The 27,717-nt window shown below is 49.3% G+C and overlaps 2 protein-coding genes across 2 annotated transcripts in view; one reads left to right on the plus strand and one right to left on the minus strand.

Moving 5' to 3' along the window:
- Nucleotides 1-2,524, plus strand: part of LRRC4 (leucine rich repeat containing 4) — a 3,209-nt gene extending 685 nt beyond the window's left edge. The window contains exon 2 of the mRNA XM_040473047.1: nucleotides 1-2,524. Within this exon, the coding sequence (XP_040328981.1) occupies nucleotides 1-1,913 (1,913 nt within the window). The 3' untranslated portion in view covers nucleotides 1,914-2,524.
- Nucleotides 1-27,717, minus strand: part of SND1 (staphylococcal nuclease and tudor domain containing 1) — a 426,272-nt gene that overhangs the window by 58,114 nt on the left and 340,441 nt on the right. The window lies entirely within an intron of this gene.

Raw genomic sequence — 27,717 nt, forward strand, 5'->3', positions numbered from 1 at the left:
ATGCCGTCCTGCTCCCCGTCGTCTACCTCACGGCGCAAGTGTGGATTCTGTGTGCAGCCATCGCCGCTGCCGCCTCCGCCGGGCCCCAGAACTGCCCATCCGTTTGCTCGTGCAGTAACCAGTTCAGCAAGGTGGTGTGCACCCGTCGGGGCCTCTCCGAGGTCCCTCAGGGTATTCCCTCCAACACCCGGTACCTCAACCTCATGGAAAACAATATCCAGATGATCCAGGCCGACACCTTTCGCCACCTCCACCACCTGGAGGTCCTGCAGCTGGGCAGGAACTCCATCCGGCAGATCGAGGTGGGGGCCTTCAACGGCCTGGCCAGCCTCAACACCCTGGAGCTGTTTGACAACTGGCTGACAGTCATCCCCAGTGGGGCCTTTGAGTACCTGTCCAAGCTGCGGGAGCTCTGGCTTCGCAACAACCCCATAGAAAGCATCCCCTCTTATGCCTTCAACCGGGTGCCCTCCCTCATGCGCTTGGACTTGGGGGAGCTCAAGAAGCTGGAGTACATCTCTGAGGGCGCTTTTGAGGGACTGTTCAACCTCAAGTACCTGAACCTGGGCATGTGCAACATTAAAGATATGCCCAATCTGACCCCCCTGGTGGGGCTGGAGGAGCTGGAGATGTCAGGGAACCACTTCCCTGAAATCAGGCCTGGCTCCTTCCACGGCCTCAGCTCCCTCAAGAAGCTTTGGGTCATGAACTCACAGGTCAGCCTGATTGAGCGGAACGCTTTTGACGGGCTGGCCTCACTTGTGGAACTCAACCTGGCCCACAATAACCTCTCTTCTTTGCCCCATGACCTCTTCACCCCACTGAGGTACCTTGTGGAGTTGCACCTACACCACAATCCCTGGAACTGCGATTGTGACATTCTGTGGCTAGCCTGGTGGCTTCGGGAGTACATACCCACCAATTCTACCTGCTGCGGCCGCTGTCATGCTCCCCTGCACATGCGTGGCCGCTACCTGGTGGAGGTGGACCAGGCCTCCTTCCAGTGCTCTGCCCCTTTCATCATGGATGCCCCTCGGGATCTCAACATCTCCGAGGGTCGGATGGCGGAACTTAAGTGTCGGACTCCCCCAATGTCCTCCGTGAAGTGGCTGCTGCCCAATGGGACAGTGCTCAGCCACGCCTCCCGCCACCCGAGGATCTCTGTCCTCAACGACGGCACCTTGAACTTTTCCCACGTGCTGCTCTCAGACACCGGGGTATACACTTGCATGGTGACCAACGTGGCAGGCAACTCCAACGCCTCGGCCTACCTCAACGTGAGCACGGCCGAGCTCAACACCTCCAACTACAGCTTCTTCACCACAGTCACAGTGGAGACCACTGAGATCTCACCTGAGGATACGACGCGCAAGTACAAGCCTGTTCCTACGACGTCCACTGGTTATCAGCCGGCATATACCACCTCCACCACGGTGCTCATTCAGACCACCCGTGTGCCCAAGCAGGTACCCGCGACAGACACCAATGATAAGATGCAGACCAGCCTGGATGAAGTCATGAAGACCACCAAGATCATCATTGGCTGCTTTGTGGCAGTGACTCTGCTAGCTGCCGCCATGTTGATTGTCTTCTACAAACTTCGTAAGCGGCACCAGCAGAGGAGTACAGTCACAGCCGCCCGGACAGTTGAGATCATCCAGGTGGACGAAGACATCCCAGCGGCGGCGTCTGCGGCAGCAACAGCAGCTCCGTCCGGTGTATCAGGTGAGGGGGCAGTAGTGCTGCCCACAATTCATGACCATATTAACTACAACACCTACAAACCAGCACATGGGGCCCACTGGACAGAAAACAGCCTGGGGAACTCTCTGCACCCCGCAGTCACCACAATCTCTGAACCTTATATAATTCAGACCCATACCAAGGACAAGGTACAGGAAACTCAAATATGACTCCCCTCCCCCCAAAAACTTACAAAATGCAATAGAATGCACACACACACACACACACACACACACACACACACACGACAGCAACTTTTGTACAGAGTGGGGAGAGACTTTTTCTTGTATATGCTTCTATATTAAATCTACGGGCTGGTAAAAGAAACAGATTATATTAAAATTTAAAAACAAAAATTCAAAACAAAACTATTTTCTAACTTGTAAGTTCTATTTAAAGGGGGGAGTGGGGTTCTTGGGAACGTTGTGGGGTAGAAGCCACAAGTCAACTTGCTATGATACCAGAAGGGATTTCTGATACAAGGCTGAAACTGCTAAGATAAACTAAAACAACAACAAATATCCCTAAAGAGGTAGGGTGTGGGCTGCTGAGGGGTGGGGTGGGGTGGGGGTGGGGGTAGACTGTCATTTTTTAGAAGATGCTTCACAGCATACAGGAATACCCATTTCTATAGACACCTTTCTTAAGCTGAGAGCTGTCTTTGCAAATTTATTTTAAAAAGAAATACAAAAAAAGCACCGAGAATTTGTACTGTGCTGAAGTGTCGAGAGGCAATAATTTTTTTTTTCTTCAGAGGCCAAGGGGAAGATAGATCTGTAAATGTATTCTAAACAGGAAAACCACCAAAATTTAAATGACTCCTTAAAGGGGCTCGGTCTTTCCGTCTGTCCATGTGCACAAGGCTCCTTGGTTTGTGCACCGGGACACGCGCGTGCCCCGCCTGACAGCGCGCCTCGGGAAGGAGCAGAGAAGGAAGGGGGCTGGCGTAGCTCTCAGTCAAATGCTTTCACATTGCACCAGATTCCTGCAGATGGGTTTAACCCACTCTCTGCAGGGCATGTGTCTATTCAGGGTTTCCCTTGAGGGGGAGGAGGCCCACCCCAAGGGGGTGCGGCCACAGAGGGGGGGTGGGAAGGGAGAGCAGAAGCAGAGAGAATGTATTCACAGGAGGCCATAAATTAGCATGGTGCCATGTCCACCTGTTGTTCCTGGTATCTGACAAATGATTGTAGACAATGATGGCATTTTATGATTTTTTATAAAGGTTTTGTTTGTTTTAAGGTGGAGAAGGAGGAGAGGCTGGGATTGGGGAGCTTGGGGGAGTGGAAGCTTTTCTCATGCTTGTGATTTGGTGACTATTCTAAATGCTGATTCATTAGGGATTATTACAGCTGATGTCAACTGGTTGTGGTGATGGGGTGGGGGCAGAACATGAGTGGAGAGAGAAAAAGGGCACAGGCTCATTTCAAGTACAATGAAGCCTTTACTAAACAGGATGGTTCACAAAAAAGATGTGAATCCACAGTTAAAACAAAAGTGATATACATACACACAAGAAGTGAGTTCTGCAAGGAGTCCTGTGGAACGTGGCACAGTGGGGGGAAGGCTTCCCTCTCCCAGGCCGACCTCAGGAGGAGGTGGAGGAGAAAGGGTGGGCATGGGCGGGGAAGGCAGAGATCTCTGTTATTCTGGTCCATTTAATGCTGTAACTTCTTTCATTTATTATTTTAGCTTTAAAAAGAAATAAAGGGTTCAGATTTGAAAGGGGTGGGATGGGTGGGTGGGGGGGAATGCCAACAAAAGAACACTGATTGTAATGTGAGAAAAGTGTATTTTTGTATTTTAATAAATATTGTTCAATTTTTAATCCAATGTCCCCAAAGGGTTAAATTGAATAAGGTCCTATATAGATCCTTATAAGCATTAACCAAGTCATTTCTATTTAAAGAAAAAAAGGCAAAGGGAGGGGAGACGTAAGGTGGGAGGGGAAGACAATGTTAAATTTCTTTCAAGTATGGGAAAATGCTAAAGCTGTCAACAGTCTTTCCTTAGCTTAAATAAAAAGCACCCCAATTCTAGTGCACCTTCCAAAAGCTAAGTGTGTTAGTCCCTGGCTTTGTTGGGGGTAGAACCAAATTCCTGATGCCCTGGAAAAGCAGGGGAAATGGGTCAGCCTCAGCTCCTGGGAGCAGGCCAGAAGTTAAATGCCACCTCAGCAGAAGCTGCTGGTCAGGCAGCACCAGCTCTATCTACCCAGAGACCCTGGGGGACCTGGATTTAAGAGGTCTGCAATAATGCTGTTTGGCTTAAACTTCCCACAGGCAGCGTTCCTTCTGTTCTCTGGGTGCTGAATAGTCAAACATGTCTCGGTGGTGGTGGGTGTCTGTCTCCTGATGCTTACCGAGTACTGACGTCCAGAGAGGCTGCATGAACCGGGACCCTGCGTCTCCTCAGCGTTTTTATACTAATGCAGGGAATTGGGACTGAGTGGGTGTGATCTCCCTGGCACTGAACGGGGAGAGAGGCAGGCAGCACTTTGCAGCAGTTGGCTAAGAAAAGGGCCAATTCTTAATCCCCTGGGTAGATATGTGTCCTTTCTGGGTCTCAGTGTTTGTGGTAGCATGCGTGCATGCATGGCACACCTTTAGAAACTGTCACTCACATTTCCAGGCTCCAAATACACGTTCCCTCTGGCTCTCCTTTTACCGCCGTAGCTACCCCCGATAACACGAGAAAACTGCAGCAGAGTAAAGGGTGGGACTTGGCCAGGACCAGCTGAAAAAGCAAGAAATTATCCCTTTCCCAGCACCACAAGACAACTCGGGCTGTTCAGAACAGCTTCCTGGGTACACATTCAGAGGCAACTGTGGACAAAGCGGCTGCTTCAGAAACAGAGGATGTGGGGCCAGGTTTCCTAACCTTTTTTGGCAGCTATTTGGATAGTTAGGGATTGTACAGTCGCTTTGGAATGATGAAGGGTCTGGCTGAACCAGAGGTCTGAGGGGAGGGGTACAGAAATGGTCCTAAAACATTCCCGGGGAAGAGTCCTAAGAACAAACATTGTCCTGGGGGCTGAGTGTGTTGCCATCTTGGGATCTGAGGGAGAAGCGCTTTCCAGAAGAAACCTGAAAGGAGGTGGGGGAGACTGAGATCTGGTTCTTGGGTTTAAGTGTCCTTAGGGCTGCAAGGGTAGTTCCTTTCTGCTCTGGGCCCACTCTTTGAGCTGGGCACCGTTTCAGCTTTTACAGCAGCAAACCTCCATTGCCGTAATGGTGGGTATTGCCTCCTTCGTAGCAGGCACCTGGGACAGCTTTTCAGAGAGGAGTCCATGAGCACCGAAAGTGCAGGCTTTCATGCTGTGTTGGTGACTCATCCTCAGGCCTGACGGCCAAGCTATGGGACACGGGTTGGTAGCTCTTCAGGGGAGTAGTGTGTAGCAACACATTAGAGGGAAAGACTGCTGCTGATTATATGGAGTTTAAAGAATTTTCTAAGGGCCATGAAAGATCATTTAGTCTAATCTTTTTACATTTTATGGTCAAGGAAACAGCCCCAGAGAAACTGAAAGATATCTCCAAGGTCACACTGCTAGTCAGTGGAAGAGGTGGGACTGAAACCAAGATCTCTGGACTCCCAAGTCAAATGTGCCTTCTTCACTCAGGCTCTTCTGGGCTATCAAGAACCTATTTCTTTCCCTGCCACCATGCAGTAAAAATGGGACCTTCCTCCAGATATTGCTGTGTTCTCTTCTCCTTTTTGGGGTGCTCAATCTCCTTCAGAACTGGCTGTACTGCCCCCCAAAGTCTGACCAGAATTCTGACCACAGGGGGTCCCACAGCTGGCCAAAGGGCCACGTGTGCTCACTAAGGGGTTAGATCCTCAGGACTGTACATAACAGCTTCCGATTCGGAGGTTCAGTGGCAGACGGCTGCTGGAGAAAGGGTGACGTTAGACCAGGCAGGGTGTTCACAAAGGGAAAGGTAGCTTGGCCTTCTCCCAATCCTCAGCCTTGGAAGCTCTGCAGAGTTGAGGATTGACAGAGGTCTTAAAGCACCTACCAGAGCAAGTTCTCCACAGTGGAATGGTTTCTGCTTATTTGGCTCAACAATGAGACTGTCGGGCGGCGGGGGGGGTCGGCGTGGGAGTGGGGTCCTTAACGTCTCTCCTCCACTGTACCTACCCCAGCCCCAGCTCTGTAAGTGCCATGCTGTGGCTGCCACTCCCATAATCTGCTCCAGGCCTTTTAACGCTCTTCGGTGTTCCGCTGCATCTTATTATCAAAGAAGGGAGAGTAGACAGGACAGTTTCTAAGGTCTAGAGACACTGGCTTTATCAGGGCTGTTTAACATGTATTGAGGCCAAGAACTTGCTGGGTGCTGGGTAGAACAATGTAGTAAAGAGTCCCTGGCAAGACAATTCCTGTTATTGGTGGGGAAGAGGTCCAGAGTCCATGGCCATTGACAGTGGAGAGTTCTGGCTTCCTTCTGTGGAGATGGACAGAGACTAGGACAGGGCTAAGGGGGGCCTTACACAGCCCAGACTACTACCTCAGGGGGCAAGAGCCCACAATTAAGGCCCTAACATTTTACTGCAACAAAGCGGCAGGGGATTAAAATTAGAGAAGAAGATGAAGAAGAGAGAGAGAACATTTATATCCAAACATATGTCTGATTTTATCTCCTCTGCTGGCGCTCAGCACTACATGCCATCGGCTAATGCGGGCACTGTTCACGCCATTTCTAAATCCTGCCTCAGCCTAAACCGCAAGGCAGTTTTTGGCTCAAAAGCACCTCTCCTGGTCTTCATGCATTCAGAAAACACCCTTTACCCCTGAAGGGGTGAGAACGGTTTGGGCAGTGAATTAAGGTTGTTTTCATCTTTGCGTTAAATTTCAACTGAAGCAAATTGCTTCCTGAAGCAGCGACAAATGCTTCAGGAACCACATCAGTGAAATGCACATATCTATAAAGCAGCAATATAGCGTAGTGCTTACAAGTATAGACTTTGGATCTGGTCTTCCTGGGTTGAATCTCAGCTCCATCGCTTACTACCTGTGTGACTTTGGATAAATACTCAGTTTATTCATATGTAAAATGGACATATTAGTATCTACGATCTCACGGCTTCACAGGTTGTTGTGAAAACTGAAATTATATGTATAAAGTCATACTTAAGAGTGGTGACTGGCATCACGTAGTAACGCTGTATTGTTGGTAGTTATCTGATGACAAACATAAGGACCAACTGACCAGCCCCCAGTCACTACCACCTCGATTCTAGAACCTCATCTGTGCCCAGAGAGAACATTATTGAGCTATTCCAGAGAGGAACGATGCTTACTCAGAAGTTGGGGACAGGGGGACAGTACCATGTAACCAAGGCCAGGCCCAGAGGGAAAGAGGGGTTGTACTTTTCCCTCCAGGAAACCAGTGCCTTGTGCTCTGTTCCCTAATCCAGCTCTCCAGCTGGCCCAAGGTGCCACTTCCGTCCGGGAAGAGATTACTCTTTCCTTGCGCTAAGCCAGAAGAAAGGAAAGGTGCTGCTGTTGGTGGTGATGCACAAGCTGAGGGCTGGGCCAGGAATCCTTTACCTAAGAAACCTTGTTCCTTTCCTAAGAGGATAAGCTTCCTGGAGGCTTTTCCACCTATCCCTGTTTTTCTGTCAGGGTGCCTTACCAAGGGTAGGGCAGGGGAGGGCTGAGGCACCTGGAGGGAGAAGGCAGGACAGAGAGGAGCTGCTGGGGCTTCAAAGCAGAATTAAAGGGCAGAAAAGAAGACCAGAATTTGAGCAAGTGAGAGCAGAATGGAGCTATATGGCAGATAGACAGGCTAAGGGTCTGCAATGCAGTTAAGGAGGAAAGCCAGGGAGATTCCGCTGTCCTAGCAAGCAAGAGGCTGGCTGGACCCTGGATGGGGGAGGACCAGTCCGATATTCGTGGCATGGGACAGAGGAGAAGAAAAGCAGGGAGATCAACTTTCCAAGAGACGTCTAAGAGAGAAAGCATTCTGATTTCCTAACGAGTGGCTAGAATTCGATTTTCGGACGATCACAGGTTTTGTGCTCTGGTACATGCCAGCTCTGCTGTCAGTACTTGGGCCAAACCACCCACAACAGTCCTGTTCTCTATCCTGCAGGCTGGCCAACTGCCAGGGGGAAACAGCCCAGTCCTTAGGACCGTAACCTAATCTGGACCCTGACCGGCTCACTCAGGGGTCTGCACTGAACCTGGTTCCTCATTTCTATGAGGGCAAAGACAGGGAGAGAGAAGTGGGTGCAAGTCACTGCGGATCCACGAAAAGAGTATTACTCCAGAGGGAGGGTATTACATAAATTGTGTTTTTCCATAAAAATGAGGACATGGACCCTGGCAGTGAGTCAGAGAGATTAGGCTGAGGCCTATGGGGGCCATCTCTGGGAGAAGCTCTCCTGTCAAACAGTGTTAGCATTTGAGACGATGGTGTCTTCCCTAACTTACCCCATCAAGATTTCTGACCCTCCAGTAGGGAAGCATGGAGAGGAAAGGCTGCTCTATTGCCAGGTGTGGGGACTAGATGGAGCAGAGTAGTAGTTAGCCTTTCATGGTCATTCATTCTGTGCACCTAGGAACAATACCTAGAACAATTACTAGAGATTTTATTACCAAATGCCAAAGGAACAGTCCTTGGTCCACTAGTTTCTTTAATACTCACTCACCTCCTTATAACCCCACTAATAAGTAGCACCCTCCAGTAACATTTTTTTAATGTTTATTTATTTTTGAGAGAGAGAGAGACAGAGTGTGAGTGGGGGAAGGGCAGAGAGGGAATGAGACACAGAATCCGAACCAGGCTCCAGGCTCTGAGCTGTCAGCACAGAGCCTGACACAGGGCTTGAACTCACAAACTGTGAGATCATGACCTGAGCCAAAGTCAGACACTCAACCATCTGAGCCACCCAGGTGCCCCAATAACTCTTATATCAGGGTGTTTCCCTCTATAATCCCCATCTGAGTACAGTCATCTGCCATGATAGGACCTAGGCCATTTTTGCAAGATGGTTCCACTCTAGAAGATTGATGGCTCTTTCTTCCGACAGGCCTCATGCGTTTCCTCTTCCAAGGCAACTCCTTCATCTATAGTCTCTGAAAGTTCCTTTAAGGTCTCACCTCTGGTTTCCCCATGTCTGCACTGGTGCTGATGTAGTCACTAGATTAAATCACTCGACCTGCTCAATGAGTCAGCACGGATGACTGAGAAGAGCTTTCACACACTAACTGTTCCCTATGCAAAGTTTGGTTTCTTGGCCTCCGGCTACTTCTTCCTAGAGTCTTCAAGGGTCTGGCTCCTTCCCTTCTATCTACTCATCCAGGTTCATTAAGACCATTCAGGCAGCTTCTCCCACTCAGATTTCCACCCTGTAGGTGAACTGAATGAGTTACAGACAGCTCCGCACAGGCGGTTCCTTGCACAGATAGGGCAGCAGTGTTTGCAGGAATGCTCAGTGTGTCCCTCACAAAAGGCCCAGCACAGGCCCAGAAATGGAGCTGAGGCCTCAGATACACACAGCCTGTTCCTGCAGCCTACCAGCTGCAGTGGTTACAAGTTATAATCTATTACCATTGCAAGAAGACTTAATTTCTGGACTTAAGGGAAGTCGGATAAACTTTATCCTATTAGCTCTGCTGTGAGACTTGACAATGGCTTCCTTCTGACATGACAGCATATTCTTCCAATTCATCTCTTTAAGGGGATGGAGTGGGAGAGTCTGGAGTAAGAAAGGAGGGACGGCCAAGGAAAAGACTGCTAAAGGAATCAGGGAATTCTAATTTTTTAATTAGAAATGAGGAGGGGGCTTGAAGACACATGACAAGGCTGAGATATCTCGAAGCATGTTTGCATTTCATTTTGTTACTCTGATGAGGGAAGTGAGTGCACCTACTGGGTGTATCGTATGCATGTGTGTCAGAAGAAGGCTCTGAAGCTACAGAGAAGCCTGAAAACAAGAAGAATAAGGAACTGGCCTATTCCATACTCTTCTTGTTTCAGCCTGCTGTGCCTGCAGGGTAGCTTTCCCTTTCCTTAGTCCCTATGCCACATTCCTGTTGTAAGTCCACATCTCTTCTGACCAGTGGTATCATGTCCGTTGAGGGCACCTTCACATCCTGGGGGTGTCATCAAGGCTGGCCAACCTTGGGGTGGCAAGACACTGAGGACAGAGTGATGGTTTATAGCTTCAAAATTCAGAGATGTGGAAACAGTGAAGGGAATTTCCAAGTTAACTCAGAGAATCTAATTGAACCCCCTTATTTTACTTATGAGGAAAATGAAGTCCAGGGGACTTTCCTAGGTGTCACATAGCTGGTGATGCAGAGACCAGATCTCTGGTGTCTGGGTTCTCAACCCAGCACTGCTGAACACCAACAGCGCCATGGTGACTGACAAATCCGGCGGGTGCCATTTACAGAAACCACAAAGTGATTAGTGCCCCTGGAGTTTGCAATTTGGTACGATCCCTTACAGTTTGCTTCCAGGGAGAGAAGGGGAAGGCCTTTCACACCAGCACCTTATCTGTGCTTAATGCTCTGAGACGGTGACCACTCATGACTTCATTCAAACAGCTAGCACTGAGGAATCAGGCAACTTTTCCTTTCTCTTCAACCACAGATGTTCCAAGGCATGTGAGTTCTGATGGCAGCCCAAACGGGTAATACATTAAAAGGAACATTTGTTGCTTATGCCATTCCCCCTTCCCTCACAAGAGCAAAGAGCTGTGAGGTAAAGAACTCGTATCCCTGTGCAGGGAAGGCATACAGAAGCTAAATCATGTTAGAGGTCTGTTCAAGGTCAAGATGACCACTGACAAGCGGAGTCCTGCTTCCACGTCGCTTGCCTTCCCCAGTACTGTGTAAGCGAGGGGACCCTTGCGGGGAAAGCTTAGACGGCCCAGGTTGACTCGGAGCCTTCCCTGAAACAGTCTAAGAGGCTACTAAATGTCTCCTCTTCCCCCATATCAACAAATCCTCTGTTGGGAAATGGAGTGGTCCTGGCTATAATTTTATCGCATACATTTAATTAGAATCTGTCTCCTTCGTGATGGTTTTAAGCCAAGTCCCAGTAGAAACATTCTAAAAGAACAGCCGCTTTCAACCAAGGATCTTTTAACCAAGTTAATTTAGCAGAAATTTGCCATCTTGGATGGGATAGCGTTACCTCTCTTTTTTGACTTCAAAGCTGGGAAGAGAAGGGAGGTGGAGAGCGCAGAGAAATAAAGAGGAGGGCGGGGGCTTCAAGCAAATGAGTTTTTGTCTATTAAGGGGTGGTAATTTCTGCTAGCTCCCCTAGAGACTGGTCCCCTCCAGTAATGGCCTGACTCTAATGATTCCCACTCCTAAGCAACAGCCTGTGTTCTGCTGGTGTTGAGACAAACTGTGCCAGAGAAATTCCCTTTCTCTCGGAGGTGCTGCTATCATTACGCAGGATAATCTCTCCTAGCCAGCCAGGAGGATGTGCTCTTGGTAGAGAGCGAGAAAGAGAAGGAGAAAGAATGCTCTTTTCCATCAGGCACGGTACTGCTGACCTAGGATATGAAAGGCTGAGTAAGAGGTTAGAGGTTAGTGATAAGAGGAGAAGGGCGGGAACTCTGGACAAAAGGGAAAAGTGAAAGTGAGAGCTTTGGTGCCTCCTGAGGAGTGATGGACTCAATGCAAGACAAGCCCTGGCTGGTAGGAAAGCAGGGGGAGGTCTTGGGGTGTGGACTGTGGGGGTGGGTTGAGCTCAGACACCTTGGACAAAAACTGACGAGCATTTGAGATGTGAAACATGGTGAGAAGTTCACTGGAATCAATTCTGGCCCCTAAATATGGATCATTTCCAGGGCAGAAGTACAAGGATGTGGGCTGACGTGGAAATCGGGGTGACAGCCATTACCGAGGCTGTGGTGCCCTCCCGTTCTGCCCTCTCCCTTCTCAGACACTGAATCAGTGGGGAAAGCTAATACTGCGGCCCTAGTTTTTGCTGAGGCTGCTGCCGGCGGTCTTGAGTAGGGGGTGGAGAGTCCCCTTGTTTTGCCCCCGGTGGCTTCCTTGTGATGGAGACGGAGTGCTTCCAGAGGCTGCCTTGCCAGATGTGCCAGCAGGCAGCCTGGCCGGAGAGCCTGCGGTGCAGACAGATGCCCTGGGCCGTATTCAGGATGGCGAGACCCTTTATGGTCCTGCGTCTGGGCTCTGGGGCAGGGCCAGAGCGGCAGGGTAATGTTCCTCAGCCAGATTCATTTCCCCCCAAACCTCTTCAAATATGTGGGCCATGGAGGGAGGCAAACTTAATTAAATTACTAGGTCACGGGCCGCCCTTCCCGGGCAAGGGCTAAAAATGGGCTCACGCTGACACGCAGACCCATTTGTGTACACAGAGCACGCGTTTCTTTGTGCTTGGGCTGTCAGCAGCTGGATGGGGCTGGCAGTGCCCGGTGCTGGCCCCTTTGCTGCGGCAAGGCAGAGTCAACGATAATCCAACCCGGGCCCCGTACGGCTCTGATGACCTTTTCCTTTCTACTTAAAAGATGACTGAGCGGCATTCCGCCTTCCTGCATCGGTTCATTTCTCCTCATGTGCCTCTCTTGCTGACACCCAGGACTTTCCTGTAAGGCGGCGCAGTGTGCTGAGCTGGGGAAGGAGGAATGAAGCTGCGGAGAGGTGTGATTCAGAGTGTTGCATGGGCAGGGTTTGTTTGGCTTGGCAGGAGATAGAGGGGTCTCCCTGGTGATTCTCCGGAGTGCTACTTCAGCAGTTCCCCATTGGCAACTCCGTGCTGCCTGGAGAACCATTTTCAGGTGCCAGCAAAAGCAAAGCTTTCTCTCCCCCGTCCCCGCACGAATGGCACGGTTGATACGGAACCCGACCATCACACAGAGGCAAGGGAGTTCAGTAGCAACCGGAACCATTTCGTATGTGGAAATCAACAACCCAAATAAATGCTGGCTGTGCTGTACCTGTCACCCCCACGAGGTCATTCCATCTCCTTTCCATTCTGGAAGTTGAGGCCTTACTGCTCCAGTTTACAGAATGCCACGGGGGTGAGGATTTTGCCCATGAGTAGTGCTGCTGCCGTGAAATGGCCTGAGGTGGAATCAATCAGGTGTGCTGTGTAGAGTAGGAGACACCAAGAGTGTGGCGGTGGGTTTTTCCATTTGGGATTAAGATCCCGAAATGTCCGCTGGGGAGTCTTTTCCCCATTTGTCCCTTGGGAGAATGAAGCCATCTCTCAGGTCTAAAACTTTAGTAAATGCTACACGTGGAGGCTGAGAGGTAGCCCTGTACTGAGACAACAGGAAAAATCTTCCTGAGCACTTAGCAGTCATCCTTGCGCACCCTCTCAGGTCCAGGGCATCCTGGCATCGAGCGGACACCCAGGTGACAGAGGCAGCATGAGCTGTGGCAGGTTTATAGGCAGGCAGTGCCACAGTGGGTACAGAGGGCAGAAGATGGGGGCAGAAGCTTCCTATCCCAATCTCCAAGCCTCTGAACTTGCTCTTATGTTATGAGGGACCCAGCAGGAAGGAAAGGCAGCACCCCCCTCTGGAGCTCTGCTGTCTCCCTGACTGGAGTTGGGCAACTCCAGGGCCATCCTCGTTCATATAATTGGGGATGGGGTGGCGGTGCATCTGCCATAGGTTTCTGGCTACAAATCTGATGGTTACTTTCAAATACTGTCAATTTGGGTCCTTGGGACCCAACTCAAGAACCTGGACTTGAGAACCTGACTCATGAGAGTGCCCATGAATCATTCTCAGTCCAGCAGTGTTAACTGACTAGAATTTGTGGATCAAAAACAAAAGCAGGCCTGTCACTAAGATGCGGTCATAGTAGACAACAAGAGATCCAAAAGAGTAGATTTCCTGTGGTTAGGAGGTTAAGCAGCCACGGTAGCAGAAAGCTAGAGCAACATATAATGCTACAGGGAAGCCATGAAGAACATGAAATTGACCAGCTTGGTGATGCCTATCATGTGGCATCAGAGAAACAAAAAGGTTCCTGGGTAAGTGACTATGCCAAAGGATCTTTTCTTCCTTACCTGACAAGTGGGGCAGAAGAGAACCGACTCCATCCCTAGGTTGTAGGTAGCCATGACATTTGGAGTGGAATAAGGCCCCTTGATCCCATTTCACCCACATGGCCCCAATGTTCGCTAGGACAGAGAGCACTCACCAAATGCCTGGCCTGGAACTATGGAGATAAAAGCAGATACCTCTTCAAGCAGCCTCTGTTTTCTTTAGTCAGTATGTTATTGGTTGTTGGGTGCCAGCAGAGATGTTTTATCATTATTAAGGATTAAAAACATCCTTACCTTGAAGAAAACACCCCAGGGGATAATATATCTCAGGTCTGATATTCCCCTATAAAAATGGTTGGCTTTGGGGGCTTATGTTCCTGTGTAAGCAGCCTAGGATAGGGACAGTTTTCTCCATAGGAAAAGAAAAAAGTCTTGAAATAATGTAACAGCTAAGTAAGCCTCAGGATCAATCATGTGGATATTAGTCCTGCTAAACCAATGGCATTCCAAAGCTGCTGGGGTCCCTTAGGTTTACACATGACGGAAATAAGCTGGTTTACTTGCTTTGTGTGCCCCATCCCAAACCACACAGGTGGAGTAGTGCTCCCTCCCTGCTGCCGGCTGTTGCTAGAGGGTATGGGTGTAGGTCTCTCTCAGAGAGAACCTACTAGATGGAACACCCTGTGCCTTGTCCACGGGCTCAGCAGTGAGCTACCGTGGGGAAAGGCAGAGTGAGGCCCCAGGGCTACTTCAGCACAGCGTTCTTCTGTACAAGGTCACCTACAGCCCCTCTCACATTTGTTCCCCGTCACTTCATTTCTCTTGGAGAGGGACAAGGAGAAGGAAACGGATTGACAACAATGGTGTATCACAGGGCACCACCTTTCAGCGCCTTGAACTGGACTGCAGAGCTGAGAGGTAGCTCACCAAGAGGTTGTCAAGTCTACATTTAAGGGAGGAAAGGGAAGGAAAAGAAGGAAAGGTGCTATCTGGCACCATCGCTCCCCTCCGTCTCTCTCAGCTCCCAGTAATACTCAGGAAGCAGAGTGGGTGGAACTAAGCATGTTTGCAAAAACAAATTAGTTCTGAGGCAGGCTGAAAAGTATTTTCTACACAACGTGAACTCAGACCCTGCCGCACCCTTGTCTTATGTGCTTCAGGTAAAGTTGTTGTCATGTTTCCTAGGTTAATATGCCAGAGCACGAACTAAGAGTGGTCTTCAGCTGAGCCCCAGGTTGACCTGCGGGCAAGGCGTGGCCCAGCCCCTTCGTCTAGGGGAAAGCGGGGCAGGAGAGGGATGGGAGTGGCAGACGTCGCTGGATGAGGCTGGGGCCATCTGCACTACTGTGAATCAAGGTTGGCTCAGACAGAAGGCGCGAGGGAGGAGGTGCAGCTGCTGATGGCCCAGACAGCTTGGACCTGTCCAGGCAAACAAGCCGCTCAAGTGCAAGAACAGCCAGCCAAGTAGGCAGAGCACAAATGAGGCCTTAAAGCTTGAAATATCTGACAAGATATGGAAGGAGGGTAGGAAGCTGTCTGGGATTTCAACTGGTGTCTGGCCTTGCTTCTCACTGCTAATGCAGACTCTTCTGCTCCTGAAGGATGGGGTGTGATATTTGGGAGCCGGTGGGCAAGCATTCTTTGAGCTAAAATCTTAAGAGAAATATTCATCTTCGATTGCATAGACAGTTCTGGATTGTTCTCCCTCACTAATGCCCTCTGAAACAAAATTGAACCACTGTCCCCAGATATTTATCTCTGCTCTGATCACCTGCCCAAGGTTAAGAGCAGCGGGCCGAGTGAGAGAGAGTGTGAGCGGTGAGGGCGGGGCACGCGGCAGCACTGCGCCATCAATTGCACAGCCTGGGAACGGGGTCTCAGAACCAGCTAAGGAAGGCGACGGGGTGCGCAGAAAAGGCAAACACATACTCTTCTCTTCCACCCTCCTTGGTGGTGGGGGGGGCTAGAATGTTCAAGTGCTGTTACAGCCCCTACTAGTGGAGACTCTCTGGGACAGTGGTTCTCGGTCCCAAGTATATACTGCCAGCACCGAGGAGCTGTTAAGAAATACCAACGTTCTGACTCTAGATCAAATACAGCAGCATCTCTAGGGGTAGGGACAGGATTTTGATATTTTAAAAATACATCCAGGTGATTAAAGGGCAGGCCCAGGATTAGAGCCTCTGCTCTAGAGTCTGGAGGGAGCAGGGGACGACTCAGTGGTCACACTGGTTTCTGACAGGGAGGACAGTCCTGTCACTAACTACAGAAGCACTTCTTATACATAGTTTTGCTTTAGCTGAGCTAGTGCCCCTGAGGTTTCATTAAGGTTCAGAAGGAGTAACTTCCATGAGAGCTGGCCAAGTATCAATTGACTAACTGCCCTGGAAAAACAAAGGGGAAACCCTCCTACAAACATGCCACCCTCCTTGGAGCCCCAGGTGGGAGAGAGAGGGGACAGATTGCTCAGAGGCCCATGAATATCAAATGGGAGAAGCCAAGGCGCAGGTAGACTACCATTTATTCCAAAGGAAAGTGGAAAGAGAACCGAATAGTGTGTTTCTCTCTAGCCATTACCCGTCAGAAACCTTCCCTGGTCACACAGGCTGCTCTGCAAGCTAACTCAGGCAGGGCTCGGATCGCCACACAGTTCAGGTTCATAAGCTCAAATGAATGAGAAACAACTTTTGAAAATGCTAGGTTTCTGACCCTTGGCCTACTGGCATTCCCTGCCATAACCCTCCTTTGGTTCACTTACTCATCTATATGCTTATTTAGAGCCAGTACGGTGACTGGCACTGTGCCAGGTGCTGAGGAACAATGGAGATGAGAGACTTGGTCCTCGCCCTTGAAGAGTCCCCTGTAGCGGGGCAAATAATATGATGGCTAGCCCAAAGGTGGCGGCAACGGGAGATCCGTACCGGGAGGCAATGAGAGCAACAGGGAACGCTTCTGCCTCCTCCCATCCAAACAGTCCAGTGAAGGCCACATGGCTTGGAGTTCTCAGTTTTAGTGCCTCTGAGGCTACTTGTTCTTACGAGCGGGCAGAGGAAGAAACTCCCTGTTTGAATTCTGGATGTAGGCACTTGACAGTGGTAGGACCAATAGTGACTCAGACCCTGGGGAAAGACAGATGCTCTGGGCCCTCCTACAGAGGCGCAGGGGGTGACTTCTGCACCTCTCTCAAGCTGGCATTTCCTGAAAGGACTGTTCAAGTCTTCCCCAGGGAGGAGGAAGAAGGGCACCCAGACTCTCAGTAAATACTATTGGTAGCAAAGCTTTGGGGTGGCTGAGTGACCCTGGGGTGCCTGTAGCTTTCCCTCGGCTTCAGCTTCACACAGCAACACACAGACTGGTTTACAGGTATAAATCCCAAAGCCCCCTGAATAAAGAAGGGCGGCCAGCAGCTTGCTCACGAATGGGGAGGTGCTAAGTCAGGACGCTAAGCCAGGCTGTGGTATTTCAACGTAGCATGGAAACTCCCAGCCTGAGCTCCCGAGCACCATTTAGTCTGGCTGCAGCAAGCTTCTGTTTACCCCACCCGCTGAGCGGCCAGAGCAAAATACTGCTTGGGAGTTGGGACAGGCACCTGAGGACACAGAAGAGCCTTCACACACTTGCATGCAGAACTGACAGCACGTGCACTCCTGGGAAGGGCAGGGAGGTGCAATTTCAGCCGCCTCTCCCCCCACCCCGGCTTTAGCAAAATCCCACTTGGTGAAGTGCTGAACACTGCAGAAATCAGGGCCCTCCTTCCTGTGCATGTATCACAACGTAGCTGTCTTTTATATCCCTGGTGTGAGGACAGAGGTCTTCGGGGTGGTGTGCAGGGGTGCTGGCAAGGGACGAGGCAGGTAAACCACAAAGCGCAACAGCTTTCAGGGCTGGGTGACACCGAAGTCCCTCAGTAGAACAGACAAAGCAGTCTAGTCTTCCACTCTGAAGTCTGATTCTAGACACGGGTGTAATTTGTTCCTTGTGCCCATCCCGTTTCTCACCTACTTGAGAGTTGACGGTCCAGATTACTTATGGGAACTTACCCTGAAAGGTCACTCTTAAGGTTATCCAAAGCCCCAAATCAGAGCTGACCTAGGGTGTGGGGATCCAAATTTAATCTTTGAAGCCACTGGTTTTCAACCTTAGCTGAACACTACAATCACCTGGAGAGATTCTAAGTTTTTTAAAAAACATGTTTTACTAAAAAAACCTTTGATTTGAAAAGTTTGAAACACTGAAATTAGAGAATAGTAATGAACTCCCATATATCAACATCCAGATTCAGCAATCATTGAAACAGTCATATCTGCCTAATCTATCCCCCTTGTTTCTTTGCTGATGTATTTTAAAGCATTATCCCAGACATGATGTCATTTCACCTTTCCATACTTCAGTATGCATCTCTAAAAAACACAGCCATTTTCTTACATAACCACAAAGCCATTATCACACCCAATAACATCAACAAACTATTCCTTGGTATCACCTAATATACCTGGGGAATCTTAACATAAAAAGCTGGTGCTTGATGAAGCCGGAATCTTTGAAGGGAGGCTCAGGTAGGAGTATCCTTCCTAAACCTCCCATACTCCATGATTTCAGTGTGCAGCCAGGGTTGAGAACCACTGCCCCCTCAATCCAGGATCCTGCTAAGGGGTCTGATGCAAGTTCCTTGAATGTCTTTTAGGCCCTGATCACACGGTATCTAATAAAAAAGCCAAGGAAAAGGTGACAAGTCACAGAACAGGATAAAGAGAAGGACCACAAAAGCACTAAGTCAGCAAGGTACAGAACTGGACCCACTGCATAACCTAAGGAGTTGAGGCCCGCTCACTCGATCCCTAAGATCCATCAAAGTTCTAAGAGGCCTGCAAAGAGTTGTTCCCAGCTGCCCAGGCCGCTCAGAAGGCCCTCCGCACCTCGCACCAGGCCAGCCTGCATTATGCCTCCTCTCTATTTCTAGCTCTTCTCCCTTCTGTACACCCTGTCTCTCTGGCCTAATATTCTGGCAAACTCAGAGCTTCAGCACCTGGTCTTAGACAGGATTAATTAGGCCTGTGGTGAGGGGGTGTGCCAAAACTTCTTGGGCGCTGGCACTAGGGTTTGGGACCACAGCCTTCAATTTTACTTATTTATTTTATTAAAAAAAAAATAACTAAACAAAACATCCAGCAGAAAAGATGAGGCTGTATCACTGCAGCTAAAAATACCTCCACTGAGGGCGTCCGCTCACCAGCTCTTCAATTAGAGATGCTACAGGCCCTCTGTGAGCTGTGCAGAGCAGGCGGCTCCACAGGGGCTCTGGGCCGCTGGGGACAGTCCCCGGAGCAGTAACTAGTGATGGCTGGGTGGAGGGGGGCTGGCAAACAACCGGCCAGCCAGGATGACTGGCACACACAGGTAACTCCCCAACCCCTCTTTTGCTTTACGGACCCACTGCCCAAGCCAAGAAACCTCTTGCCTTCTTTCCACAAAGGGCCAAAATGCCAACTCTGAGGATGACTCAAAGTAATTTGGGGGACTGTCTGGGACTCCTAGAGGCTCATGTGAGTGCGATAATAACCACAGGAGGTGATGGCTGGCTCAGGGTGTGTCTGTGCTACTGGACAACCTCCAAGTCTGAGTCAGTGCTAACTAGACACAGGTGAGGCATCCTGGAGGACTCAGGAAAGGGGGTGCTTGAGATGCAGGCTTGACATTGGACAGGGGAAACTGAGCGGAGACACAGGACTTCGCGGCAATTAGGGTGTCTTTCTCCGGATCTCTTTTCTAGGTCCGCTCAGTCCTAGAGGTCATTTAATCTGGCACGCTTATTTTTATGTGGGAAGATGAAGCCTCAGGGAGGTTAAATGATTTTTGTCAAGGTCGCGGATTTAATAAATGGAGGAGCCAGGACTTACACATGGGATGTTTTATTACAAGTACAGTGCTTTGTTTGACTACACTAGCTATGTCATTCCGATGAATGGATCCATTCTAAGCGTTCAACAAGTGTTTCAAAAGCTACTGGAAGAGGTATTTTCAGTTTAGGTGCCAAAGGACTAAAGAATGTCAGGTTTGAGTTTCCTGGATGACCTGGGAATTTTACAGTCCCCTAGTTCTGGAGAATGCAAGGGTCAGACTCAGCAACTGAATCAGATGTTCAGTGGGAACAGTGATAGCACCACAGATCTGTGATCTTCATTTAGCCAGAGATCCAGAACCACTCCCTTCTTTTGTCTGGGGGAGTGAGAAACACCTACTCTTAGCTTGACTGGGGGATGCCAGGAGAGAAGGGTACAAGGATAAGGCCATGGCTGTCTGGTCTGATGCAGGCACTGGCCTTTCTCATTTCTTGGTATTGTGTGTGGCCCTTATCAAAGAATCTAGAAGCTAAAGTTGAGAGTATGGGAGGATTGGGTATAAAAAAAACCCCAAAAACATTACACATTTAGGGGTCTGGGGCAGGGGGGAAGGTGGAGGTTGTTTCAGGAAGAAGAGTGCAGTGCACATCACTCGCTGCCTGAGTATTTACTGTGGGCGAGGACTGTCTAGAGTCCTGTGTTGTCCAGTATGGTAGCCACTGGCCACATGTGGCTATTTAAATTAAAATTTTATTAAAGATCCTGTGCCTGAGTTGCACCAACCACATTTCAAGTGCTCAATATCCATAAGTGGCTAGTGGTTACTCTACTGAACAACGCAGATAAGGAACGTTTCCATCACTGCAGAAGGTCCTACTGGATGGTGGGGGTAGACTCTGGTTGTCTTCTCACGTTTCTTGCTGGCCACAATGAGTTGTTTTTGAGACCCCTTTGGGGAAGAATTGAGTGGGGGGAAGCTAGAGGGTACCATCATGCACTCTCCGGCAAACCTACTAAATAAACCGAGGAACTCAAAGCAGCTCCGAGCAACTGGAAGTGTGAGCGCCCCAGTATACTAGACTCAGCAGGCCCTAACCCCTCTCCCTCAAGGCCTTGTCTGCTCATTCACAGCCACTCTGACCTTTGCAGATTTTATTTGGTTTCTATTTTACGCTGTTTTAATTGATGTTTAATATAGCTTAACTCTGCGTGGTGTTCCAAGCCCCTCACTAGGGGGCCGCTCACAGGCAGAAGCACAATTAATAGCAATCCCCGGAAAATTATGCCCTGTATCAAAGTTGTCATTGCATCATATAAATGCTTATTATTACTATTGAATTCTCTAGCCCTGACACCTCCCTGTGTTTACTAGGTAGCAGATAAACCTCTGTTTGTGCCTTCCCTACTCTACCACACCATCAGGACTAAATATAGCCCTCATGTGTATGTTTAGCTCCATTTAGCTGTGCTTTGGGAAAGGGGGGGAAAAATCAGAGTTAATAAAATTAAATTGCCGGAAAATGTGATTTGTTCCTCCCCCACTTGACAAGCCCTTGAAAGACATACAGACGTCACTGCTAACGAAACGGGTAACCAGTCTCAGCTACAGGGTGGGGGCAAGGCCCGGAGCCTGCTAACATGTCATGGCTTTTGGATCTGCCTCCTGAGAGAATGAGGGAGCAGGCCTAACAGCACAGGACACTGGGCGCAAGGGATGATGCCCAGGGGCCCACTCTGTGTCCTGGCAGAAAGTGACCAGGAAACAGTGCCTAAGCTGGAGTCCTGCCCAAGGAGTTAGTGGGCAGTAAGTTTCACCACTGCCCTGCAACTCTCAGTTGGGGGGGGGGGGGGCCAGCAAAACAATAAGCCTCCCCACCCCCAAGGAAAAAGCAAGCCCCTCAACTTAAAATGGTTTAGTACTCCTTGGTTGTTTCTTTGGGGCTTTTTTGAAGCTCAGATTTTTGGCATGAAAAGATAACAGCTTTTCTATGATCGCTGATCAGGAAAAGCAACGGAAAATTCCAGGCTTGTCAGACACCTGTACTCCTCCCTCTCTGGCATGGCTTCTCATCCTGTGTGCGTTCTCTCTGCACCCCTGTCTAGTAAGAGTCCTCTTTACAGAATGCTGAGGCCCTGGGTAACTTCCTCCTCTGACTTAGCCTTGCGTCCTTTTCTCAATTTAGAGAATGCACGTGTTCACCTCTCCTGTCCGCTTCTGTCAGATACACCCCACTCCCTTTTTATATGCCACTGTCACAGCCTTCTATTATTACCTATACTGCCGGTGGATGAACAGGTGGCTGTCTGGGAGGGTACAGGTAAGATCAATACAATGGAAACGTGGAGATGTTAACTCTCCCATGACTTACTATGTGAACGTGTCCAACTAATTACCTTCTTCATGCCTTAGTTTTCTCAACTACTGGGCACTGTTTCGATTGGACTGTGTAACCTGTAGAGCCCTGATAGCTATCAAAGGCTCTAGTTCAGTATTCTGAAGGCTGTATACTCAAGTCCTTGGAAACTGCATGGGTCATGTTTATTTCTATTTATAATCCATTTTTACTATCTGCACTCAATGCTCTATGGAGAAATGTATATTCTAAATTCTTCTAAGCAAAGGAAAAGCTCTACTTTAGGTTGTTTGACAGGAAACTATTTCTAACTACATTGGGTTTCCCATATTATATTTGCTTTGTCTTCTTCCATCTTTGCCTAAAAAGGAAGTTTCTAAAACACCACAAATGCTTTCTGTGCTCAGGCATAGCAGGAACGGGGCTGCCTTGGCTGACAGAAGAAGATGGCGCCAATCTTGGGCCCCAGTGGGGCAGGGCTGTTTGCCACCTGCTGCCCTAGCTGCCTCGTCTCCAAATCAGGTCCGGCTTGTAGTTTGCTGCAAACATTAGAAGCCGAGCCACTAGCACTTCCCACCCATGGCAGGCCTTGAACCCTTTGTACTCTGGCTGCCAAGACAATCTGAAAGCCGGGGGCCACTTTCCATCTTAGAGGAGAAAAACGTGTGCATTACATGGAAACAGATTTTTCTTTCCCCTGCCTCTCCTCATTCCCAGCCATTTTGAATACTTTAGACTGAAAGGGAGGAAGACCTGTCCAACAAAGCCGAAGAAGGTGACGGAATTGTCAGAGACTTCCCCTGCCCCATCCACGCAGGCCAGAATGCTTTATTAATGATCCATGGGAAAAGAACAATCATCCTGCTGGCAGCTTCACATGTAATTAACCAGCTTCACAGAGAGCTGGCTGCCTTCTCCAGGTCTGGCATCTGCAGACTGCAGAGCTACCTGACATAGTGACACTGGGTTTCTAGCGAAATCTCCCTACTGGGAGAGGGGCATCCAAAATAGTGACCTAAACCCACTGGGCACTCAGGAGACAGGACTGCGATGGCAGTGCTCTTCTGGAAGCTTGGCTGTGTACTTGGGCTGACGCAAAAGACTGCAAGCTCCCTGATGGCAATGACCAGCTCTGGGGAACTGCAGGTCCCGCTCGTCACCATTAACTGCCCACTCAGGTGAGTGGCTTCCTTTGCTGGGTGGAGGTCATGGAACAGGGTAAGCTTCCAGGTGGCCCCCCAGTGTACTTCCCCCTTAGCCAAAATGCTGCAGACAGCAGTTTCTGGGAGTTGGTTCATGCTGAGCCAGGCAGCAGACTCCCGCTCTCCCAGCCCCTCCACGGCGCTGAGCGACCTTGCTGGGTGTGGTGGGCAGCAGCTGCTTCTGTGTGCGTATGCGTCAGAGAACCAACAAAATTCAAACTATGGTACATAAAGAGAAAAGCAGCTAAGTTAACCGAGTTTTGCCCTTGTGGTCAGCACTAACTTCCCTTTTAAGAGCCCTATACCACCAGGTGAGTGAAGCAAGAAGTATGCCATTTGAGACACAGCTTTAAAAATGAGCTCTTTAGTGCATGGCACCTGAAATGTCATGGGTTGTGTCTCTATCACCTTTCTCAACAGAGAGTCAGAGGGTATTTCCATTGAGGGAGAACAGAACACCACCACCACCACACACACACACACACCACCACCACACACACACGCACACTCTTCCCGTGCTTGTTTCTGGAGTTGAGAAGTGGTTAAGAACTGTCTGCATTCTCCATCCCTTGGTAGACGCAGACCCTTCTTCCTAAGTAGAAGAACCAACCCTTCCTTCACCCCTGACTCAAGCGCAACCCCAGGCACCCCATATTCCCCCAGGGTGAGCCATAGTTAACTACCTGAAGTCTCAGAGGGAATGACAAACCTCTGCACGTTCAGCAAAAACGGAACTAGTTCACAGGCATCACGGACTTTTCACGCACCACACTCAGTTTACATTGTGTAGGATAATAAAGGAAGGCGGTGCCCTTTGGAAGAACAGGGGAGAGGCAGTGATGTCCACCATCCGCTCTCAGGCTGCCTCTTCCTGAGAGTATAGCACATGTGGTGAACCCCTCAAATAAAGCCACGGAGTTGAAGAACGGGTTCCACAGTCATTTTCTTGCTCATTACCTGCAGTCTCCTTCCTCACTCAGCTTTGATTGTAGGAGCCAAAGACAGTGGTTCTCTCATTCCCATTAAAGCAGCCTAGAAACCAGTGCAATCTCAGCTGTGGCTCAGCAACTAACAGGCAGAGAGGTCACTGGTGGCCTGGTAGGAAATGGCCAGCTCATGATGAATGAATTGGTAGTGCCTGCCATTTTTACTTGCCATCACTTTAATCAATAAGGGAAAAGGTGAATTGCTATTGATCTCTTCAACACCTCTCAACGATACTGTACAAATTACAGAAACACAACCGGGAGGGTGAAAGCCATCAGGGAGGAAGGACAGATGAAAAGAAGTGTGGGCAGGGTGAGAAGGCTGCATGTTCCCCGAGCTGGTCTCCCCGTCACTGGGTGTTAGGCATGCTTGGGTGCATGTGTGAATGTGTCACGAAGAGCCCTTCCTCACACCTTGAAGCTGGCCACTGAGAGCAGTCCCAGGGCCTTCCCTCTGTGCTTCATGGTGCTGTGCCTCATCAGGGCAACAGGGCATGTGAAACCATATGGCTTCCCTTGATGCAAGGCTAGAAGTCTGTATGTTGAGAGGGACTATGGGTCCCAGGGCCTCATAAATTTTTGAAGTTGTCGTACTTGAGTGGTGTCTAGCTGGGCTAGCTCAACAACTGACTATAATTCTGGATGGGGAAACAAGAATCAAAAGCTTCAAGGGCAAACTCCAGCTTTGCCACACTGACCTTCAGCCCTGGGTCGAGTGTCAAAAAAAGCGAGGCGGGAAGCTGATAAAGTAGAACTGTCTTGCATCATACTTGATAATAACAAAGATCATGGCTTCTGGGGTTTCAAGCCTATCCTCTGAAACACCCTGGGTGGAAAGACCTCTCATAAAGATCAGAGGCCGGGGCCAAAATGTGAGAGGTCTGACCTGAAGCCTGGGACGATGACCACCCACAAACAGGCAAGATGACAAACTGTATGTAAATCAATCTCCCCCAGAGAACCAGTCCACACTGTTACAACAGATAGGCACAAGAACTCGTAACAGGAAGATACGCGTTTTGTGTCTGATTTTGAGGGCTTAGTCCAACCAGCTGGCTACAAGGAAGACTGTGAGAACCACTCAGTGCTTTGGGATGGCTTCTGTTTAGGGCATACCGCTTATCAGAACCAAAGTCATGTCAAGAAAAGGGCAACATAACAGACAGGTTTCATGGCAGAGCGAAAAGGGAAAACCGATGAGAGCTAAGCCCATGAGGTAAACAGTGGTCAGATCTCAGGCTCTAGGACCACAGGTTTCCTGTTCAGATGCAGGTGAGGAGAACAACAAAGCAACCACGGGACCCTCAGCCCGTGTGTGCTTATTCACCGTCTGTGTGAGCAGGACAATCCTGTGCTCCGTGCCTTAGTAATTACCTTTCAGCTCTCTCCAGGCAGAACAGGGCTGAGCCCTCCCATTCTGCAGATGCTGAAATCAAGTAGGTAGTCATGTATCAAATATGAAAGAGAACCCAACCTTTAAAACCCACATGTGACCACAGTGAGAGCCCTTCAGGACGCTCTTGGCACTCTTGCTTAAATGATTCTCCAGAGACAATGACTCAGGGTGTAATTGTGTAATTCTGAAATCTGCGACAACACATTTTGCCGGTCCCCTCACCTTCCTCCCACAAATAACCTGAAGGGCCAAAACGTAGAGCAAAATAAAACGCAAGTTACAAAGCTGCTGATGTGTTTAGAGTGGAAGTGCTGATATTAGAAGGAGGAAGTGGTTAAGTGCACCCTGGGCGTTTGGAAATGGCCACGTCTGCAGCCCTGTAAACTGATGAAGGATGAGCTGTGGCCGTCTCTGCCAAGCAGACAGAGAGACTGGCCCTACACTCGGGAGGTGGGAGCATGGTGGTGAGAAGGCACGAAGATAAGAAACACTATTTAGCAAACACCAGTACCCTCCTACAAGGAATCTTCCAATTCCGAAAGTGACCCTATTCTAAAATTACCGAGTGGCAAGTGGCCAGGCCAAAAATCCATATCCAATCAGCGGTAATGGACTATTTGTTGCATTTCCTCATATAGGGTTGCAGCATTGCTATAAAAATCCTGGGTCGGTAGTTTTAGATTTATTTAACCAGAGGTAATAGCATCCAGCACCAACCACCAGCACTGTAGAGACATGTGAAGTGAAGTGGCTTATACAGGGTACTGGTAGTGGTGGAGGCACCTGTTGGGTTTTACCTGCAAAATCTCCACTTCTAGCTGTGCATTCAATGCCAAGACCGTCTTCTGGTACCACTAGATAGGATTCCACTGCATCGAGAGAAGGCAAAGGGAGAAGAGGGAGGCATTATGCTAACCTGGAAAGAAAAATGGCACAGTGAAGCTGTTTCCTTTCAACTCTTCATTCCTGGCTCAACAGACACCTTTTGTTCTTGCTGCAGTGACTGTCCCAAGGGATTCATCTTGGGTCCTTTTCTGGTCCTTTTCAATCCTGGTTAACACCTAGATCTCTCTTTAGAGCTCCTGCCTGGCACTCCACTATCCTCCAACTCTCCAATTTAATACAGATCAAAGATAAACCTATGGCAATTGTAGACTGCTGTGGCCATGGTAAGGTGGTAAGGGGACAAAAAAGAGCAAATGCTATTCCATCAGAGGACAGGGAAGCCTGGGCCAGCTAGGATCTAGAGAGGTCATCCCTATATTCCTTATTTTCAGGTCACAGTGACATCAGGAAATGAGCAAGGTCAGAAGTCCTGTGTAAGTCACAGAGAGCCCTGAGTATTGGCAGAACATCCTCTAAATACCCGTATGGCAGTTCAACTGCATGGCAAAGATACTTAAACCGTTATTTCTTAGATATCTGTGAGGTATGTGTAGAATCTTGGCTTCCTGGCTCTTGGTGATGTTTGGCCTTATCTGTCCATAGTTAAGTCTAGAAGAGGCTCTGTGCATAGGTTAGGACTCTGTCGGCATTACCTCCAGACCTTTACTTTTCCACTCAATGTGACACTGCCTAGAAAGAAGAGCTTCCCATGTGTAGGACCATGCAGAAGCAGAGGCAAAAGACCCTGTTTCCTCAATCTTCATAGAAAAATGACTGGCTAACCCCAGATGGTATTTATTTATTTATTAAAAAAAAATTTTTTTTTAATGTTCATTTATTTTGAGAGAGCGAGCAAGTGCAGGAAGGATAGGGAGAGGGAGGGAGGGAGGAAGGGGAGAGAAGGAGGGAGGGAGAGGGAGAGGGAGAGGGAGAGGGAGAGGGAGAGGGAGAGAGAGAGAGAGAGAGAGAGAGAGAGAGAGAGAGAGAGAATCCCAAGTAGGCTCCATGCTGCCAGTGCAGAGCCTGATGCCAGGCTTGATCTCACGAATGGCAAGATCACAACCTGAGCTGAAATCAAGAGTTGGACACTTAACTGACTGAGCCAACCAGCCCCACCCTCCCCCCACCCAACCCCCGATGGTATTCAGACAATTTTTGAGAGCTTAGGAACAAGAATGGCCAATAGGTATCGGTGAGAGTACCAAATCCACTCAACTGGTAGTAGCTCCTAGGAACCCTGTTTTGAGCAGATTCTGAGCCCTGAGCCAGAGCAGCCCTGTGACCAGAAACATCTGCCATGGGTGCTAGACAGGGGGAGCATGTT

Source organism: Herpailurus yagouaroundi, unplaced genomic scaffold (genome assembly GCF_014898765.1).
Source record: "Herpailurus yagouaroundi ecotype Mexico unplaced genomic scaffold, PumYag 100, whole genome shotgun sequence".
Lineage (NCBI taxonomy): Eukaryota > Metazoa > Chordata > Mammalia > Carnivora > Felidae > Herpailurus > Herpailurus yagouaroundi.